The sequence below is a fragment of the Rhipicephalus microplus genome, chromosome 1, assembly GCF_043290135.1.
Source record: "Rhipicephalus microplus isolate Deutch F79 chromosome 1, USDA_Rmic, whole genome shotgun sequence".
NCBI lineage: Eukaryota > Metazoa > Arthropoda > Arachnida > Ixodida > Ixodidae > Rhipicephalus > Rhipicephalus microplus.
The window spans coordinates 54,878,697-54,901,072 of NC_134700.1; the positions used below are offsets into that span (position 1 = coordinate 54,878,697).

Consider the following 22,376-nt stretch of genomic DNA (forward strand, 5'->3'; position numbering starts at 1 on the left):
AATAAGCCATTTTCTAGGAGACCATGGCCGCAATTGCTTTGGTCGTGCCTGCATTAGCATGTCTTTCATTCACCAAAAAAGATACTATATTATCTTTTATACTAGTGTCACATGGGTCCTTCTCACCGTGATCAGTAAGTCCGGATAGGATTGTTTGGTCGCTATCGACGCGCAGATTATGATGACCTTGATCCCAATCAGGTGTGATCACGATTATAAGCAACCACGCAGCAGCACCTCATTCGAATCGAGCCAGATCTGGAATGGGTCTTATCGGGATAAAAAGGATGATGCCGATATTAATTACAACCTTGTCTGCTACATGACAGCTTACCTTAGTGATCACTTTTTTCTGCACAGTGCTTGTGTTTTCCTATTTGGCTTGCACAGATTCACGTTTGTGACCCTACCAATATGCGTAGTTTTGCAAATAAACGTAATGAGAAATTCAGCGTCTAAATGACGTGTCGTACAAGCCACAAGTGGACATGCCACAAGCGGAACTACATCACATGCAAACATGCAGCATGTTATCATGCGGCAGAAAAACATCGGCATCGTAAAGCTCTGCATAAAAGATTTTAATTAATTAGAATGCCCCACTTATACGACCTTCGGAAGAAGCTAATCCTTCAATAAACGGTTGCTTCAGTGTTCCTAATGTTATTATCACCATTAAAAAATTCAGCACTACAGTGATGCAGAAGCTGCCCCAATAACCTGCTTCCATTGAATTCTGCTGAGCGCCCGTGAGAGCGTCAGCACAAAAAGGCACCGCGCACCGCGCCTATGGTCAGCGGGCAACGAGAATCGGGGAGCGAACGCGCGCGTGGAGGAGAGTGTCGTTACTTTCCCGGGATCAATGGGCTTTAGCTCGGCGTAGGATTCCTCGATACGCTCGCCCCCTTGGAGGGCGGAACTACTCTTTGAAGGGGTTAGTGCCGCCTCCCGATCGGCGTCCGCCATTCAGCTCCCAACGTCTCGTTACGGCTGCTTGAGTGAGACACGTGCGTGGCATTTTCTCGGGCAAAATGCCTGGTTGTTGTGTGCCACAGTGCACAAACCACTCACGAAATAGCTACAGGATGTTCAGATTCCCAAAAGATCCGAAAACTAGACTCTTGTGGATTGCAAAAATTAAGCACGACAAGTGCTAAACCACAAACCGTTCGTGTTTGCGCAGCGTAAGTTATATCGTTTGAGCATTCCGAGAGTTATAACTTAAAGCACTGTCACACGGGCACCTTCAATAGCGATGAAGCCTGATGTGACTGACTCTTTTACGCCAGCTGCAGAAGGGTGCGCATCACTGTTGAGAAATTTGATTCCGATTGGGCTCAATTGTGATCACCAGTGCACCGGGTGCAATACTCATTCATTTGCATGCTCTATACATGCGCATTCACCTCCTTCATTTTGGATAGCATAGCACAAAATGCGTTGTTTTTAATCACTTCTTGTACACAAGCTGCAATTGCGTGAAAACGTGCGCCTACGTTGTGCGCTTGTTGCTGCCGGCGCCTTCAACTATTTCTTTTAAGGGCAAAGCCCTTTACGCCGTGGGTATTATGTCGCGTATCATAGTAGCCAGTGGCATTCCATTGTACGTCAATTAAAATGGTGTCACAGCATATTGACGGAGTGAATGATGATGAGTGGGGCAAAGCGTCCGTCAGTCCGTCGATGCTTCTGTGCACCCGTCCTTCCATCTGTACATGCGTTCATCCAACCCTTGATTGGTTCGTTCAATCGTCCACCGTCCGTGCGTCTTTCCATTCGTCTGTGCGTCCGTCCTTTCGTTCGTCCCTGCGTTCGTTCATGCGTCCGTTCGTGCACCTTTTCCCAGCGCCTACGACATCAAATGCCCTTTAAAGCTTGTATGCGTCAGCCAGTCTTTGCACATGCCGGTGAACTCTAGTTATAAAATAATGACTCACAGTATCTGGATGAAATGATTTTCCAAGGGCAAAAAATTGTCGTGGAGATACTGAAGAGAAAATTGGTGATGGGGAAATTCGTTTCATTGAAGCATTGGCTTCAGTATAGTGCAGCATTTCGCATCATTAGTGGGTTTCGCCCCACTCATCTGTTGATGAGTGAAGCGAAGCGTTCGTGCGTCCGTGCTGTGCTGTGCTCCGTAGATATGCTGGACGGACGGACGCATAGATGGACGCATAGATGGACGCACGTGTGGAAGCACGAATAAATGGACGCATGGACGGACACATGGACGGATGCATGAATGGACGCTTCATCCCACACATCATGATTCACTCTATGGATATGCAGTGATTTTTCTCTTTTGTCACGACAGCACGCATTTTTTATTCTTTTTTTTCAGCCAGCTGGCAAACTGCAAACTGTTTTTACACCTTTGTGGAAGGCACACAACACACAGACACATTACAACTCGTTGTCTATCCCTCGTTGTCTATCCATCATGGCTATAGGCAGCTTGCAGAGAAGGCATCGTAATGGCAGACTACGTAGCAGATAACGGGGTTGTCTCCAGCCTCCAAGGCAGCGAAGGGGGCGCATGCTTCGAGGACCCACTCATATGGCGGAGCACCACTGCCCTGCAGGCTTCCGGGCTTAGTATACGGATGATGTTGTTCTCATGGCTGACAGTCTGGGTGACCTGCAGCACCTCGTTTCATTATCGGCAAATCACCAGCGCAAACTTAGACTCTGCTTCAATGCCAAGAAATCAGCGGTGCTGGTGTTCGCTGGCATAGACATACCTGCAAGAGTGTCGCTGCCAGAGGGTTGGCAGACTTCATGGAAGGAAGAGTAAAGATACCTCGGTGTCCAACTCAGCACATCAGGGCGTGTTCAGGACATTCACGAGGAAAAAATCCTCCAAACATCACGCAAACCGGCGAACGTGATGCGCAAATGAAGTATTTGGCGCTGTAGCCGCTTCCTGCTGGCTCGGGAAATGTGTCAGTGTGTGCATGTCCCATGCCTTTCGTTTACCAATGCTGTACTTACCTTCCAACCAGGAACCAGACAGTGGCTGAAACGAGGACAGCGGGAGGTTGGTCGACTGGCCTTGGGATGCCACGGACAAGTTGCTATAGAGGCCACTCAAGGAGACGTTGCATAGTCTTCGTATGAGGCTCGAGAAGCCAGGAGCAAGACAGCCCATGAAGGCTGCCTGCGTCTCATGAATGACAACAGGTGGGCAAGGTGCTTGTTCTAACACACCAGCCCCACTGGAATAATGACACAGTAGACTGCGCGGGTGTACAACCTGCGCCGAAAGTTTGGTTTCTTCGTGAAACCCGTGAAGGCCAGCACAGAGTGCAGATGGGCCCGTGCCGTTCAAGAACAGGTACGGGAGGAAGAGAACGAGCAGTGGCAAAGAGCGATGTGTTCCAAGGTAACCTTGACAGTATATCGAAGTTGCAAGAATGAAATAGAAAAGGAGCGCATGTACGACAACAATGGTGGCAGTGGCGTTCTGCTCGAAGCACGGGCCAGGGCACTATGAACGCTTGTGTACCGTCACCGATTCGACAAGAGTACCGATGAAACGAGTGCGATGTGCCGGGTGTGCGGGCAGGAGGAAGAAACCATCCCCCATCTAGTGCTACACTGTGCGTGTTTGGGCCCACACCAACGAGAGGGCACCACACTGCCTGAGGCTCTGAGGTTTCTTAACAAAGATGACTCGGGGCCACCCGCAGGCGGTGGAGCGACTGGTACAGTGAACTATGCGGCAGTTCGCACCACCAAAACAAGGTCGGTGCAGTGGTGGCGCGCGAAGCAGCGGTAACGATTTATGTGGACAAAATTGAAGGCGTGCAGATACGGGGTTGTGTACGCCGGTAGAGTGTTTTTTGCTAATTTACTTTTTAAGTGTTTTTTTTTTGCTAGGGCAGATTGAGCTTGCCCGCCCGATACAAAGGGATCGGCCTCAAATCATCATCATCAACATCACCTAGCTTGGCAGCCCGCTATTCGAAACGTGCACTCGTGCACTCATGCACCCATCTCCCTCGCGTACTTTAGTCCGGACAGGTGTGCGTAGGGGGGGGGGGGGGGGGAAACGCTTGTGCTTCTGAGTGCTTATCTTGCGGTGCGGTAGAATCGTACACCGTGCGCTTTTACCGGAACGACGGCGTTGTAGTTACCGGGCGCGCAAAGGTCACTTCGTTCGCTTCAAAGGCCCCGTTTGCAAAAAGAGCGCACTTTTCATAAACAGCGAAGTAACACCTGTGACACTTGTTAGTTCGCACTCATATCTGTACCTGTGATTACATTTCGTTTGTCGTTTTTGTTTAAACAGTGCGTTAAGTATTGAGCTGTAAAAACGTTGTTAGTTCGCTCTCATCCTCTGTGCGTTGTTTTCATGCTTCTTTTGCCCGTGAGCAGCGTGCGGCACGTTTTGATCTGCTTGCCGTTCTCAGTGCGACATTCCGAGTTGTTGCTGTCACATTCATTGATTAGCCCTTGCGGCAAAACAGTGACTTTTTCATCATCATCATCATCATCAACCCAAACCATCATCATCACCATCACCATCGCTCGTCGCAACGTATTGTTCCACGATAACTCTGCACACACCACTTTGGACCCGAATTTTTCATTGTATTTCATCTACAATAACAATATTAAGTGCGACTGTTTGTAAGAACACAAGAGAAGCAATCGTTAAACAAGATATTTATTTCATGAAAGCAAGTATGAGACAAAAAAAAAGGGACTAACAAACATGTCGCAAACACACCTTGTGAGTGCGTTAATTATTGTCGGTAAGCTATATAATTTTTATTTAAAGCAGTCTTACGAAAACAAGTTTCTTCACTTCATCCAGGAGTTTTTCCGCCACACCTACTTTTCTCACGCAATGAACAACTAGCTCAGCAACAAGAGTAAGAGCATTTCATTTACAGAAACCAGATTAAAGAGCTCACTGCAGGGGCAATGACTAAAGGCTATCAGCCCTCCACAGTTCGAGCTAGCGGCTTCGATATGAGCACAGACAAAACAGACAAAAATCAATACACTGATTACATAAAAACTAACTACAAGTAGCTTGCAGCTGTACATAGAAAATTCACACTGAAAGAGATTAAAAGTTTGCATTGCACATTTGCAAAATTAGACGTAACTCACATAGAGTACATAACCAATTTAAATTCACAAAAACATTTGAAACACTAAAAAACACTAAGTGCATATGGATGCACCGAGATTGAACTGTACAATACTACAGTCAAAATGAACATTGATGAATGATTTCAGGATCGGTCAAGACAAAAAAACTCTACTTATTAATTTTTATATTGTGTGCCAGTGGTTAATAACAAGTTCTTTCTTTTTAAAGACTGCTTTGCTAGTCTTAAAGTTTACTTTATCTGCAAAGGAATTCATCACATGAGGTGTTTGGTACAAAAACATTGTTTTCCATAATTGGTTCTTGTTCTGGGTGCTCGCTTCTTTAGTTTTCGCAAAGGGTACTACGTATTGTTTCGACAGAAGTTCCCTCGTATAACTCCTCCTTTTGACTTGACTGGTGATATTTGAAGTACTATATTTGACCTACTCTGAGCATGAAATGTTTATTGAATATTGGACCAGTGCACAAGTCTTGCATATTTTCTATGTATTTTTACAAAACAGAGCAGTAGTACTTTTTTTTGTAGAGTTATTACCTTTGCCAATTTTTTCGCAATGTTGTTCCCCAGCCTTGCATCCTTTAAGTTACTTCAGAATGGAAAAGGGTGTAGTACATGCTTTTTTTTAATCTTAGTAAAATTGAGTAGATTGCTCTAAAGAAACAACCAACTATTTGTGCTGATGCGGTAATTACATAAATCACAGGTGTTTCAGTTTAATTCCTCCTGAAACTGCACGCCGAGAAATTTTTGTTTCCTAACATGTGCGATGCAATTTTGTTCAAAGTTTACAGTTATATTACTGGTAGGTTTGTCTATAGGCCGGAATATGATATAGGTTGTTTGTTGCGATATTAGTTATATGGCCACTCTCGCCTGGATTTCGCCGCCGGCGTCGGCGTGGGCATCGCCATCACTCACGTTAGTATATATATATATATATATATATATATATATATATATATATATATATATATATATATATATATATATATGTGACGCTATGATGACTGGGAGACGTGGCGGGGCTCATACGCCATGTTTATTCCATTCTCACTTCTTCCTCATCTACTTCTCCTAACCATCTCTACCTTCTTACGTCACAGGATTCCCCCTCCCCCCCAAAGAAGTCGCGTCAGACGAACAGAAACTAAAAACTGAACATGCACTGCTTAAAAGTGAACACTGTCAAAAAAGGGAAGTTTGTTCCATGTCCCAGGAAGTTTCCGTAAACACACTTTAGCTTGACAGGAGAGTGCAGCAGTCCGGTAAGTGCTGGAGTTATGGTGGGCGAGGCTGACTGTTGCGTACTGAAAAATATAAGTACACCTTGAACGTTGAAACTGCAGATGACAAAACTGATTGTATACTTGCAAAGAATGACCATGGTGTGAAGGCTTTGGAGAACCAGCAGCATGATTTGTGTAGGCGTCAAGCTCTTTGCCTTGAATGCACATGCAGTGCCACCCGTCTGTGTGTTTAATGACCAAGACTGATGCGGTGATTTCTGCGTTCTTCCGTAATAAAGGGTGTGGTTTTGCGCCTTCTTCGTCGCTTTGTGTCCTGTTGTCTGAACAGCTTTGATTGCAGACTGAATCTTGATCTCTTCTGGAGAAAACTTGTGCGATGTTCCTTTTTGCGAAAATGTCTTGAATTAGAAGACTTGTTTGTCTTAAGTGAGACATATTTAATTTGTCGTCGCTTCACTTGACCCGCTTGTAGATGCCTTTGTTTAACCCTCGAGTGTTCTTCCAAAGATTTTTTCGTTTGTAGTCGTCCTTGCTGGTGTAGGCCATGGAGAGACTGTTGTTCTTGGACTTGCTTCTGCTGGCATTGATGGTGTTCATGTGGAAGGCGCTGAGATGACAGCCGATTTTGACTATGGCACTGATTTTCTAGGCAACTTGATGTGGTGTCCAGTAGGCAGATGGTAGTCAGTGGACTGTAATGCTGAATTTCGGGTAAGGAAGGTTGTGCGCTCGAATTTACTGGAGGCTCTTCGGAGGCTCTTGTGACGCTGTTCCTAATGGACACTTCTGGCTCTCGGCAACGTGTGCAATTTGATGCTTCCGAGTCTCCTGTGTTGTTAAGACTTCCAGGTGTCCGTGCACTGGATGGTGACACCGCAGCAGGCGTAGTTTGGTCAGATTTCAGTCAGAAATGTTTGTCTTTCTGTGTAACTAACGAGTTAAGCTGTTCTGATGCATGCATCTGCACAGAAGGGCCAGAGCCTGGCTGAGTATTTTCAGGGTTCCTCACCTCTATATCAACCGTAGTAAACATGTGTGATGCGAGGTGAGCGCTGTGAGCAAGTGAAGAGCCAAGCAACGGAAAAGTAGGAGGTGGTCGAAGTGCGCGAGATGGAAAGTACTGTGCACAGGGTGGCTCCCCAATGTGAGTGATATGGTGCAGTGATGACGTAAAGGTTGGTTTTCGATCGGGCAGTTGCAAAACGCGGTGCGGTGGAGGGTACACCCTTCCTGCAAACAGATCTGACTGCCTTTCATTGAGAGGGTGCTTTAATGGCTCCTGTTTCAAAGGCCGATTCATTTTTGGTGCCCCAATCCGTGAGCAGTGCTTTTGACTGCGGCGACTGAGCGCGGTTGTCTGTGGATGGTCGGTTATAAGGGAATCTTCGTCGTAGTCGTCATTGTATTCTTTAAACCAAATGATCATTTCTTTTTTTATCTTTTCCCATGACTCGTCGTTATGAAATATGTGGGTGAGGTAGAATTTGAAAGCCTCACCGGAGATGTAGTCGGTAATGTTGATAATCATCTCCCGTTCCGACCATGATGCAGCAGTAGCGTAGAGCTCGAACAGGTCGAACCAGTCCTGTATAGGTCCATCGTCCACTGCTCTGGTGTACTTGGGGATGGGAAGGTCAGTCGATGGTTCTGTCATGATGCCAGTAATTGCATGCGGCTGGGATCACCTCTTCTGTGGTCGATATTCAGTTGAGGCGTATTGCCGGTGGTTTCGTGAATGATGTGAGGCTGATAAACGGCAGCCAGGCCTTCATCCTGTCGACTCGTGTGACGCTATGATGACTGGGAGACGTGGCGGGGCTCATACGCCATGTTTATTCCATTCTCAATTCTTTCTCATCTTCTTCTCCTAACCATCTCTGCCTTCTTACGTCACACATATATATATATAAATATATATATATTGTAGTGAAAAAGAGAAGCTTCAGCGGCATTTCTCGGCGCCTGAGGGCCATCGCCATCAGCATAAGCTCGTGCTTGCTGCGCTTGGCCGGACGCTGCTGACTGCTTCGTTTTCTGCGTTCTGCTCTCCAAATAAACCCCGTTACAAGTGGTGGAGTCTGCTGGGTTTCAATCACCCTGGAGCTTCGGAATCGCATTTTACCATCCATTATGCCTACCGACGCAAGCGCGCCGCTCCAACTCCTCCACCGGCACCGCCTACTGTTCTCTGCGTCTGCGAGATCCTCCTGTTTTTTCAGGCACAGAAGACAAGGACGTTGACGACTGGATTTCAATGTACGAGCAAGTGAGTACTCACAACAAATGGGATGACGCCGCCAAGTTGGCCTACGTCTCCTTCTACCTGTCGGACGTGGCCAAGCTGTGGTTTATAAACCATGAAGCGGAACTCCCTGCAAGGTCGGTCTTCAAAACGAGCCTCACACAAGTTTTCGGATGGCCTGAGGTTCGCAAATGCCGTGCCGAACAACGCTTACATCCTCGGTCCCAGCAGCTTGGTGAGAATTTCACAAGCTATATTGAGGACGTTCTGGACCTTCGCAAGCGAGTCAACGAGTCGATGTCCAAAGAGCTTAAGATCAAGCACATCATGAAGGACATTGAGGACGATGCTTTCCAAATGTTGCTTTCTAAGAGTCCCCGCACTGTCCTTGAACTGATCCAGTTATGCCAGAGTTTTGACGAGTTGCGCAGACAACGTCTTTCCACCCGACGTCCCTCTGTGCTTGACGACTCTTTGTCCAGCCTTTCCACCCTTAGCATAGGAGAAGACCATGCCCCTCTTCTCTCCAAGATCCAAGAGTTCATCCGCGCTGAGGTCGCTCGTCAGCTCTCTTTGATTTCCTGCGTTCCCGATCAACCACGCAGATTGACGTCTACACTCCGCGACTTCATTCATGACCAGGTCGCACAAGTTCTTCCTCCCGCCCGTGAACCGCCCCCTGTCGCCGCACCTCTCACGTACGCCGAGGCCGTTGCTCGACCTCGACAGCCTGCGTTCCAGCCAGTGCCTATGTATTCGCCGCCAACCTATTCACCGCCGCCTATGCCGATACCACCTTGGCCGCAGTTTTCTGCCCCCCAGCCGCAAGTCGGAGTCTACTCCGACCAATGGCGGACCTACGACAACCCTCCCATATGTTTTGCTTGTGGCAGTGTTGGCCACGTGGCACGTTATTGTCGTCGTCGCCAGGCTGCTCAGAACATTCGACGAATGCCCTCTTTCGACCCTCAGTTTTCTTCTACGCCTCCAAGCCCTCCTTCCTCTTTCTTTCCTTCTGATCGTCCACACGGCCCAACCCGCCGCTCCCCATCTCATCTCCACGCCGACGTTCGCTTTCCCCTATGCGTCGCCGTTCCGGACCCACCGACCAGGAAAACTAACGGCCGCAGTTCCCGAGGCACGAACTGCGTCCCCGTCGCCATGCACGAGTCCTCGCCCCTGTCCAGCTACCATCATTGAAGTGTCAGTCGATGGTATCATCGTCATGACGCTTGTCGACACAGGAGCCACTCTATCCGTCCTTTTCATCAACCTGTGCCGCAAACTCCGCAAAGTTCTGACGCTGTTATCCGGCCTCTCTCTTAGAACGGCTAACGCACAAAGTGTAACACCTCTCGCAGCCTGTACCACACGAATCGTCATCGAAGGAATTGTGTATATCGTCGAACTCGTAGTGCTGCCCTTGTGTTCCCATGGCATGATACTCGGCTGGGATTTCCTTGCGAATAATAATGCCGTCATTGACTGCTGTCGCGCTGAACTTGAGCTATCTGCACTTCCTGATGTTGACGCTGTCGAAGCCTCCCTGCCGTGTTATAAACTGTTTGTTTCCGACGACACCACCGTACCACCGCGCTCTTCTCTGCTGGTGACTGTGTCGTGTGACGCTATTTCCGACGGTGATGTTTTATTTACGCCCTCTGCCCTGTTCATTCAACGCAAATGTTCTCCACTTTCGTTGCTCTCCTGACTCTCCACCATGGCGTCACGAAGACGCTCATGTACAATACGCTAGAAGGGCCTTTACCTTTATTCTATGGTGAATGTCTCGGTCACGTGCATCCGATCGACGCCCATCACATTTTTGACGCTCCATCTAGTTTACTTTCTACGGACCTCAGCGCACTCATTTCTGATTCTGTTGTTGACCAGTCACTCCTTGACGCTTTCCACCGCTCCATCGATGTCGCAACGTCTTCTTCAGAACGAAGCCAGTTAGTGAACCTGCTGCAAAAGGTTCGTACTTCTTTTGACAGCCACGCTTCGGGCCTCAGTCGCACATCGAACATATCTCACAAGATTGACACAGGAAGCCATACACCTCTACGACAGCGCCCCTACCGAGTCTCAGCGTCGGAGCGCCGTGTTATTGACGACCAGGTTACTGAAATGCTCCAGCAGGGTATTGTACAGCCTTCTAACAGTCCCTGGGCGTCACCGGTCATTCTTGTTAAGAAGAAGGACGGCTCCATTCGGTTCTGTGTGGATTATCGACGTTTAAACAAGATCACCCATGAGGACGTTTACCCGTTACCGCGAATAGACGATGCCCATGACTATTTGCAGGGAGCAGAATACTTCTCTTCGCTGGATTTACGGTCTGGATACTGGCAAGTTCCTATGGAAGCATGTGACCGACCGAAAACAGCATTTGTCACACCTGATGGATTATACGAATTTACTGTTATGCCTTTCGGTCTTTGTAACGCTCCAGCCACTTTGAAAGAATGATGGACACCATTTTACGAGGCCTCAAGTGGAACACATGTTTATGCTAGCTCGATGACGTAGTTGTCTTTTCCACTGATTTCGACACCCATTTAAATCGTCTCGAGCACCTCCTCACACGTCTCACCGACACCGGCCTTCAACTCAACCTCAAGAAGTGTCGTTTTGGTGCCCGGCAGCTCACCATTCTTGGCCACGTCGAATCACGGGACGGCATACTTCCCGACACCGCCAAGCTTCGAGCAGTCGCCGATTTTCCGAAGCCAAAGAACTTGAAGGAACTTAGAAGTTTTGTCAGCTTGTCGTCATACTTCTGACGCTTTATTAGAAATTTTGCTTCCGTATGTGCGCCCTTTACGGACCTTCTTAGCGGCGACAAGGACCTTTCCACCTGGTCACCAGCATGCGACGATGCATTCACCAAATTACGCCACCTGCTGACTTCACCACCCATCCTCCGCCACTACGATCCTGCCGCTCCCACGGAGGTTCATACTGATGCCAGCGGTGTTGGACTTGGCACTGTGCACGTGCAACGAAAGGCAGGGTTTGATGAATATGTCGTCGCCTACGCAAGCCGAACTTTGACGAAAGCCGAGGCTAACTACTCCGTGACCGAGAAAGAGTGTTTAGCTATTATTTGGGCCCTTATATATATATGTATATTTATATATATATATATATATATATATATATATATATATAATGCAAACAAGTGTATACTTAAGGGCTCGTTTATCGTGTTTTACACAATATTAATGAGATCTAACAGACAATAATGCCAAGGAAGATATAGAGAAAGTAATTAGGCCAATTGTAATGTAAATGAGAAGAAAAAAAGTGGGTGAAAAGATAACTTGCCGTGGGCAGGATCCGAACCTGCGACCTTCGAATAACGCGTTCGATGATCTACCACTGAGCTACCACGACAGCTATCCCCCAGCCATTTTGCAGGGTATCTATGTCAATTTAAATGTAGTAGTGTCAGTCAGCACCACCAGTAGCCATGGCGGCGAGTGTGGCACACTCTTTATGAGCCTGTTTGGCGTCACATAGCACGTGAATTTATTACTAACTGGCAGCTGACCAATAGACCCCGTATACAACCTATAGGCACCAAGTCTGCCAGCCGAGTACCTTAGCCACTAGACCACCGCGGCAGGGGACCTTCAATGTTCAAACGACGGGCTATTTATATTGGAGCTCCACGTGTTCTGCTCAGCGACCGTGGCAAGGTCTATCTTTCCTGTATTGTTGCTGAGGTTCTACGCGCCACCAACATCATCCACAAAACAACTTCTACTTATCATCCACAAACAAGTGGCTTGATGGAACGCTTTCATCGTACCCTCTCGGACATGATTGCCATGTACGTTAACCCTGATTACACGAACTGGGGTGCCATTTTGCCATTCTTCCTCATAATATCTACTATTTTCTCATGATGACGGGCATGTCGGGGGGGAGATACCACGCTTTTAACATCACCAGCAAGAAGGCGCAACGAGTGCGCGTCGCCAGACCATCACGACCGGCCTTGTGCGCTCTCATTTGCCACGCATACTTTTCCCCGCGGAGAGTAGAGGTACACACTCATTCACACGCCCTTATCTCTCGGTAAGGAGGATTTTAAGAACACAAGGGTTATGGCTGACGTTTGGCATTCACCGGGGCGATTCTGTTATAATTACCGGGCGCACAGTGGTTACTGAAATTATTGAAGAGTCTCCGTTTGCGAAAATAGCGCGCATTTCAAACACAGCAAAGTAACCAATGAGATGCTTATTCGCGTTCATCTGTGCCTGCGAGTACGTTTCATGCGTTATTTGTGCGTGAAAAACGCACGCCACGTTTTGATCTCCTTGCCATTTTTCGCATCGCCTTCCAATTTATTGCTATTGCGTTAATTGCTCCACCTCTGCAGTAAAGTTGCACCTTTTTTTTTCACATTCAAGCGCAGTTTATTTTGCTTTACTTATTTCGAAGGTGGCTTAGATAGTTACTTTCGTTCATTTCAAGTGATAATAAATTGTCTGATGTAAAGAAAACATTCGTATCGTCAGCGTACATAATGAGCTCCGGGGAATGAGCTATATCGACACTGCACTGCAGGGTGCCTCACATCCTGACTTGGAAGGGCAATGCAGGGATTCAACGGCATTCAGCAGCCCCGATCTGATAGTGTACACCCTGGTTGATCTAGGGAAGGTAGCGGCCTTCTCTTTCTACTCTCTCCGTTCGCTACCCATTCACCTGCGTCATGCTCTCTTGAGGGCTCCCTAACCAGGCGTACAGACATACCTGTCTCTGTCAGCGAAAAAGTGGCGCCCGCGCAGCACGCTGTCGCCCGTCGACCGACGACATTATGAGTAAGGTGTGTGGTAAGCGCCTCCACAAACACCATAATCGGCATGAGATCGCTAATAAGCTCAAGTCTGTCTGCCGCAATTGCTGCGCAACAAACCCAAGCATCAATACAATACCTGCCACAGAGCACACTTTCCACGTCCACTATGCTCGTTCAGAATATTTTTAATCATAACTCGAAATGGCTTAAATTAGTTACATCAGAACAATCGGTGACGCACCGGTGAAAGTGTTGCCGCTCCTGCTACACAAGCTGCCCTAGAAGAAGCTTAGTGAAGGGGACGCCAGGATATGGGAGTTCCGGCTACCGACGCAAAACTTGACCCAAGCCACTGAGACATAGATGCGTTTCTCTCTAAATTTGCTTGCCTCATATATTACAAAATAAAAACCTCAGAACAGCTACTTCCAAACATCAAATGATCGGGAATCGCAATAGTCCCAGGTCTCTTCTTTTATTTTCTGCAAGAGCGTGAGGCAAATTAATTACATCTGGAAATCTTCCCAGCTCAGTGCAAGCAATCTATAAAGAAAACTGGCGGCTGCACGTACTCACCAGTCCAGACTCAAAACGCAGCATGCTGGCAGCCAGGTAACGGTCCTTGTGGGTCAGACAGTAGAGAAAAGTGGCTCCCATCCGCATGGCCTGTACAGTAAAAGCCATGGCAGTGTTGCATGCGCACAGGTTGCAGCTCTGCCACCCAAAAGATCGGTATATCACAGGGGAACACTCCCTATGAAACCCACATGATCGATAGTTTGCAGACGGCAAATGCTTCTTGGAGAAAAAAAAATCACCCGCCGTAAGTATCACATGAAATGAGTTTCCAGCGAAGCGGCTGAAAATCGGCACTGTACCACTACTGAACCAACATGCAAGTGCTGCACAAGGATACATGACATGCACACATCTTTCAATTCCTTACGAATTATCCGTTTTAGGATATGTGCCACCTCATCCAGTGGCGTGGGAAGTGAAGGCGGGTGACATAGAGCGTTAGCGTGCTTGTTTAGCCACTTGATTATGCATGCCCAGTAGTAAGCAGGTAACGTCCACATGTTCGAATAACTCAGCTGGAGAATGAAGACCTTGCTATCAGTCATAGGGTGTTTTTTTTTAATTTTTACGCATGCAGTATAAAATATATGCTATAAGCTTTCCACATAACGAAAGTACTCTGATAGAGCTGTCATGCCTAAGCACTCTTTCTCGTTGTCAACCAGGAAGCACTCTTTCTACATAGACAACCTTAATGACGATGCAACAGTTGTCAGTACTGACAAATCTATCGATGCAATAACTAATAAATTGTCCCTAGATTTCAGTAACATTCATGACTGGTGCAAAGCTAATGGTTTAAAAATAATTACCAATAAAACAGAGTTCATTGTCTTCCATTCAAGTCATAACAGCCTTTCACATACACCCGTATATCTACAAGTGACCACAGCCTTCTTAATACTGATTAGTCAACTCTTTTGGGGAGTGAACCTGGTTGTTCATCTCAAGTTAACCAACCGCATTTCACATGTAAGACAAAAGATAACTCATCGCATGGGAACATTAAACATGACCATTCTTCACCTTGCAGACATTGCTTAAACTGTACTACACCTTCAGCCCCAGTAATTCCCATCCTAACATTCAGTTCGCCGATACCTTGCGCGTCTTCACTTGTTCAGCAACATTATATACTAACCGTATACGTAACTTATGGAAGTATAAACTGGGGATTCTCCGTTTTAGGTGTCTTGACATTACCACAATAGCCAATGTCTTCCAGACATTGAATTTGTTGAACTCAAATGCCATTAGGTTTGACTCGAACAACTTTTCACTGCCACATGTACAAACGTACTAACTACGGCAAACATACAGCCACATTTGCAGCTATAAGATTCTAGAGCTTAGTAGCACTCAGCACTAAGTAATTACCATCAGGGATGTTTAGAAATAAGTTATTCATCTTATTGTTCACTCATACGTGATCCACGTTTCTAAATCTTCGTTTTCATACATCAAGAATGAGTACTGTGGTCGCTGCTGTTGTATTTATTACTAATAGGCCTTTGCGTTGTTTCCAATATGTATATTTACTCACCATGGTTCTCTTGCCATTTCTACTGCATTTTGTGTGGTATGTTGTTGTCGTTTATATAACCAAGTATAATTACTTAACGATGTCTAATTGTCACTGCCACTTATATTGTATGTTTGTGTTCTTTTTACAACTATGAATACTTATTTAATGATGTTTTGTGGCAGTTATTTGTGCTTACCAATATGTATTTGCTGACAGTAAGTCCCTTTCAGCTGTGTGCTACGAGACCTCCTTCTTCATATCCTACTCCCATTGTGCTTACACTTTTGGTACGAATAAAAAATTGCTTGAATAGTTGTGCTTAACTGGCGAGAGAAAAATGAATATAAACTACAAAAATGTTGGAGAACAAAAACTTGGGTAGTATCACGCTAGAGCTCAAAGAAAATGTGGAGTTGGGCCGTGCTTATTTTTCTGCATATTTGCTCACAATGAACGTTTGTTTTCTTTCTGAATAAACAGGTCAGGGCAACGCAAATGCCTGCTAGCACCTGAACATGCGCAGAATGGCGGAAAAGAACGAACGTATCTGCACATGCCCGAGCAATGTGCAACTCTATTAGTCTGCCACACGTGGGGTTATACGAAAAGATAACTGCTAACGTAATTTATTTCAGACTTAGGCAAGTTCATCGATGATTGGCTCAAGCACGCGCTACGCTACTATCGTCATGCCATTGATTGATTGATTGATATGTGGGGTTTACGCCCCAAAACCACCCTATGATTATGAGAGACGCCATAGTGGAGGACTTCGGTAATTTCGAGAGCCTGGTGTTCTTTAACGTGTACCCAAATCTGAGCACACGGGCCTACAACATTTTCGCCTCCATCGGAAATGCAGCCGCCGAAGCCGGGATTCGATCCCGCAATCGGCGGGTCAGCAGCCGAGTACCTTAGCCACTAGACCACCACGACGGGGCATCTCGTCATGCCATAGCTGAATCATCAGACGCGTTTCTTCATTTCTAAGCCGGTACAAAACTGCGAATTCATCTAAAACTGGCGTGCACTTACAGTTTCGACAGTGTGAAGAGAGACTTTAGAGGGTGAGCCATTGGTTAGCAATCCATTGCGTTCCAATAACCTCTAGTTAATGCACCGTCCCGTTTGTCCAATGTACAAGCGGCTGCAGATGAAGGCGAACTTAAAAACTACACTAGTGCGACAGTCTGTGATTTCATTGGTGCGCATTACAAAACAAATATTGGTGCGCTTTTTGTCTAATATATGGAAGGCATGAAGGAACGACGACAAGAAAGGACTGGCGCCACTGTGTACAGCCCAAGAACACGTTTTAGTTAACCGCTTCTGGTCCTTTACTCTCTCATTCTTTCCCTGCACAGCAGCACAAATGTTACGTAGCTTATGGGCGGCCGCAAAAACAAAATCCCCACCCCATCTACATCCTACTTTCTTTAAACTCTGATGCATGCACTGAATGTATGATATACCTACGACACGTTTCTACTTAATTTTTTATTTATTTATGCAATACTGCAGACCCTAATGGGTCCACGCAGGAAGGCAGTAGATAAATACATACACTCGTGACTAATATTCAGATAGAAATGACAAAAGTATTGTCACAATCTTCGTTATCACATTCCGCTCTCGGACTTGCTATAACTGACTTCTTTAACCGTCCAGTGATTGTTCACTGCATGAAGAGAATATCATGCCTAACCTGTGCGTTAAAACTGTCACTCATTTTTTTTCTTACATGACTTCATGAGGGCCGACTTAATTAAGGCAGGACATGTCTATACCATTTTTTTTACATTCTTTGAGCGCTTCGAGAAGAAATTTATTAGCAGTTTTGAAGATATCGGGAAATGGCGCCAGCAAACAAGGTTCTCATGACATGTTCAGGAAATGTCCACAAATCGTATTACACTATTTCGAGACCATTCTTAGACAAACTTCAGCCCTCCACCATTTAATTCGAATTCTTCGCTCACATGAGTTTCCATGGTTGCTAAATTCTCATCATTACAAAAATTATGTAATCATCCACGTAAAGAAATACTTTAAAATCGAATTACTTTGGGTGCCTTCCAAACATCTGTCAATCTTGCTAAGATACAAATCACTAAAAAGAGGAGCTGCCTTAGAACAAATACATTATCCCGATTTCTGCACATGGACGCTTTGCTTCCAAGCAACAAGCATTGGCCTAAATGCATGAAAAGAATTTCTAAAAATACGCCTCAAAACAACACATTTATTGGTGAAATCCGTCTCATACCCTTGTTTAATTATACAGTCATTGACACATCTTCAGAAGTCCTCATCCGGCAAACAGTGATTGAAGCATCCATCTCGGTGGAACAGTGGCTCGAATGCTCGGCTGTTTACCCAAACGTCGCGGATTCGATCTTGACCATGGCGGTCGCATTTCAGTGTAGGCTAAATGGTAGAGGCTCGTGTACTGTACGATGTCAGTGCACGTTAAAAAACACCAGATGATGGGAATTTCCGGAGACCTCCACTACGGCGTCTTTGATAATCATATCGTAGTTTTGAGACATTAAACCTCATGTATAGAATTATAAACAGTAATAAAGATCTGTAGTATCCCTACTAAAGTCTTTACAGCCGCCGAGGTTATCTTCTGAAAGGAATGAAACCAGTGCCTGAAAACTACATAACGAAAAGGGTATAAAAATAAAAGAGGATAACCAGTTCTCCAAATAACTAGAAACATCGACTTACCAGGGGCCTTTTTTGAAACAATCGCTAGGAAAGGAATCTCATTCTGATGTGTTTTCGCTGAAACAAAAAACACTTCTAAGGCATGCGATTAAGCATCTTGACACTGGAAGCTATTCTCTTAAAGTTTGGTTTAAAGAAAACTCGACACAACGTTTCCTAAATCTATTGATAGTTTGAGTGTTATCGCCCTAAAGCTCTTTTTCATGGCTGTTAATTTCCTCTCCAGAAAATACTGTCTGGAATAATCACGAAATGCCTTTCCTTACACGAAATTAGTGGCCTGAGCTTGTTCTGCAGAAAATAATTAACCAAAGGCCAGATACGGTCATATTACATCCGGTGTATATTACAGGTATATATTACATCCCGTGGTACTATAACAATGCCTGCAGTCTCAAATGAAGTGCCAGTGCTCTTCTTCGAAAACTAGTAGGCGCAAACTTAACACGTCTATTGGCCTGAAGTTTCGTTCAAAACATGGTGCTAGGTCTAATGCTAGCGTTTTGCAGTGCTGTCATCTCAACTCCTCCGAGAACTAGCAAGCTATATTGTGGTGAAACAGTATAAGAAAATCTTCCTCTTACATGATAGGAGTTCTCGTTTTACCCTCCATTTAAATTCCTCCTGCTGGTTAGCTAGCCTCATCCAGTCGGCGTACAGCTGTTTTTGGCCGAGATCGTGGAGTAAAGCAACAGACCATGAGACATTCTTGATAGGACGCAGAGTTTTCGCAGGCAGTATGCGCACCTTCCGTTGTTGGTAGGCGTCTGTGGTGCATGTCACGACTTCTTTCAAGCACGCGTGTTTGTGCGCGCTGTTTTCTTTAATGATTACGTCACGATTAGCTCATCTCTAAGTTATTGTTCTCTCTCTGTTTTTTACATCATTCTTTCTCTTTTTACTTCAATTTATTTCTCTTTCTATATTTTTTTATTTCTCCTTTCTTTCTTAGGGTTTTTCTTTCAGTCTTTTATCTAATTGTATGTATCTGCGCATTTCGTTCTCATATGCTTCCCTCCTTTCGCTGCTCACCCTTGCTAAACGATACTGTGCAAGGCGAGCATGGGCTCTTGGCGAGCATGGGCTCTTGGCGAGCATGGCCAGTCGAGCGCTGAAGGCACTCCCCTTCGAATCACGCTCTTCGTTCTTGCTTTCGCTAAGCGCCCCCTCAAAGTGCGTATCAGACAGTAAACCCAGAGAGGCGCCACGTGGAAGGTGAACAGCGGACCTGAGCGACAGGAGGTAATCTTTCCACCAGTGCTTCCAAAAGTGATTTTAACCTTTCATTTCTGTGTCTCCACCTCTTGTTGAATCCACCTTCTTCTCGGAAGATGGAATATGACTAATTCTAGTCTTTCCGATTTCGTTGAGACAGAGGTATTAGAGATGTCTTCCCAAATGAAGGTAGGATGACTACTCCCCCATCCGTTATAACTCTTATGTAGCCGCAACGTTCCTTTACGACAACCCATAGTCTGAAAGATACTGAGAGAATCACCAGACAGCGAAACCAGAAAGACACTACGTGGAAAGTGAACATGTAAAGAAAATACACAACATACGATATTTCGAATCCCTCCACCTCAAGCGACAAGGTTTTATTATAACTTCTTTCCTCTCTGTCGCACTGTTTCCTTCTCTCTCTCTCTTTACGCATTCTCTCGCTCAGTCCACACCGTAGAAATCGGCGCACATGTTTTGCGAGCTAAGAACAGGGCGAAGAGACCGATTCATGGTGACAATATTTCCTGGTCGCACTAGCCGGCGCAACAAAGGCCCTTAAGAGCTTAAAGAGAAACGCTCCGTTGTCTACCTTTCAAGGTGAGGCAGCACAAAATTGGAAAGAGATTCAATGAATGCTGGCACGGTAACAGTCGCTCGCACATGCTCAAATCCCACAAGGCCAGCATTGCCTTGAAGGCTGCCGGACGGTAAAACCAGTGCTCGTCATAACAGAGATGGACAGCTATCAAGGCATTCCAAGGTTAAACGTGGAACCCTTTGTTGGTGAGAGTGATTAAGCATCACAGTAGTAACAACCGATTCCTCCACCATAACGCGAGCGTACGATGCAATGCTGATAAGATGGGCTGAATACGCATACGTTTCGCACTTTCCCCACAGTTCAAAAGGCTGCACGAAGTAAACAAGCACAAAAATCACGCAGGAATTGCCGACTGCTCGGTTTATTGCAAGGGGCGTACATTGCAAATGAAAATACGAGGAAGGGTAACACAAGAAATCTTCTGGCGGCACTTCCATTCAGCGGTGCATTAAGGTTTAGTCACAAAAGATTATTTTGGAAATAGCTACACACCTAGTATGTTAGATTCATTGAGGACACCCTTACACATGCTTCGTCTTTATTTTTCATCGCTAAAGCCTTGCAGACCTCACTTGCAGTCTGCTCTTTGTACGAGCGAAGTGCGCCCGGGTCTCCTGAAAAAACATGGCCTGCTGCTACACTTCGCACAATGAATGGACAAATTGCTGCCGCTTCTTGCCTTGAAGTTGTTCGCGCCAACGGTCATTATAGACGCTTCCGCAGGTTGTAGTGTACGACTTCACACAGGCAAGGGGCATAGTTCTTCGCACCCTTTTACAGCGAAACTTGTTTTAAGAAATCACAGCAAGGGCTGCGTGCGCCGAAGTTGTCAGACGTCACCACCGTCACTGTCGTTGATGCCCGTAACCACTATCATGCGAAATATTAAAAGAACTAAGTACATGCCATACACCAAGTAGGCAATAAGATTAGAACCTGGGTCTCCTGCATGCCAGCCCAATATTTTACTACAGCGTCATGTCGCAATGTGAAATTCCGTTGCAAACTGGCCTTAGGCAGGCTTGATGCCAGAAAAGGAATTGAATTAATGTGCGCAATAAAAATTTAAGGACAGCAAAGGACCACCTAAGCGTAACGTAATGCTAATTGCGTAACGCATTGGTCGTCGAATGGTCCAAGCTCTTACAATAGAGCGAGGCATAATTCTTCGCTGTCGTCAGTCGCAACACAAAAAAGAAAATTCCACAAAATGTCTAGCACGTGTGTGCCATGCTTTTCCAAAGAATGACAAATGATGGCATAGTAAATGCCTTCCCACTACACAAAAATGATGATGATTTACTAGTACTCTTAGCATACTTGCAGAGTACTATTAGTACTCTGCAAGTGTGTTTATAGCAGTTACCAACGAAGTGTTTAAAAAAGGCTCTGAATAATCACTCTTCTAGCTTTCGCACTGACTGTGGTGCGTGTCCCCCACAGGCCTGGCGGTGTTTTGTACAACGATTGCTTGCTTGATTAATGCGAAAATGCCGCAGTCCGGCATCGATACCGTGACCCTCGCACCAGCAGTCGAGCAACATAGCCACCATGGAGGGTAATTCAATAAAACATTCTGAGTGATATCACAGCAACAGCCCAATCGGTCTTCCTTTGCAAGCACGATCTGAGCAAACGCACCTTGATACGAGCAGAGGAGTTCCACTCTCGGCACAGCGATTCGGCACGGGTGTCTTTCCACGAGATGAACTTGTGCAAAAGCTGGCCCGTGCTCCTGCGAAAAGTAACAGCACTTTATTCACAGTAAGAACAATACGTACAGGGCTCACTGCAGGCCCCTGACAAAGGCCCCTGTCCCTCCGCAGATCACAGCGAAAAGCAATATTCAATACATTGGTTTCAGAGAAATTCACAACAAACAACTTGCACGTGTACATCTAAAATTCACATACAAACAAAAGAACAAGTTTTCACAACACGTTTTAAGAGTTAAAGGTCACTTTTAAAAAATACACAATCAAATAAAATTGACAAAAAGTTTCAGAAACTGAAAAACGCATGATGGACATGTATGCGCCGAGATTACAAATGTAGTCTAAACACAAATTTATGAATGATTTCGGGGTTGGGCAAAACATGAAACTCCACTAATTAGTTTTTATAAAGTGTACTGGTTGCCAGTAATCAGTTATTTGTTTTAAACGCAGCTCTGTCAGCCATAAATTTCAATTGATCTGCAAGGGCAATAAACATATGAGGCATGTGGTACGCAACACTTTTTTTCCCATGCTTGGTTCTTATTCTATATGCTCGTTTTTGTTC

The 22,376-nt window shown here is 45.7% G+C and overlaps 1 protein-coding gene across 4 annotated transcripts in view; it reads right to left on the reverse strand.

Annotated features, from left to right (window-relative positions):
• Positions 1 to 22,376, reverse strand: part of LOC119178800 (glycerol kinase 5) — a 409,569-nt gene that overhangs the window by 278,407 nt on the left and 108,786 nt on the right. For all 4 annotated transcript variants that reach the window (XM_075868891.1, XM_037430055.2, XM_075868972.1 and 1 more), the window contains exons 5-6: positions 21,735 to 21,828; positions 14,008 to 14,097 (exon numbers count right to left, since the gene is read on the reverse strand). In XM_075868891.1, the coding sequence (XP_075725006.1) occupies positions 14,008 to 14,097; positions 21,735 to 21,828 (184 nt within the window). The remainder of the gene's footprint in view (positions 1 to 14,007; positions 14,098 to 21,734; positions 21,829 to 22,376) is intronic.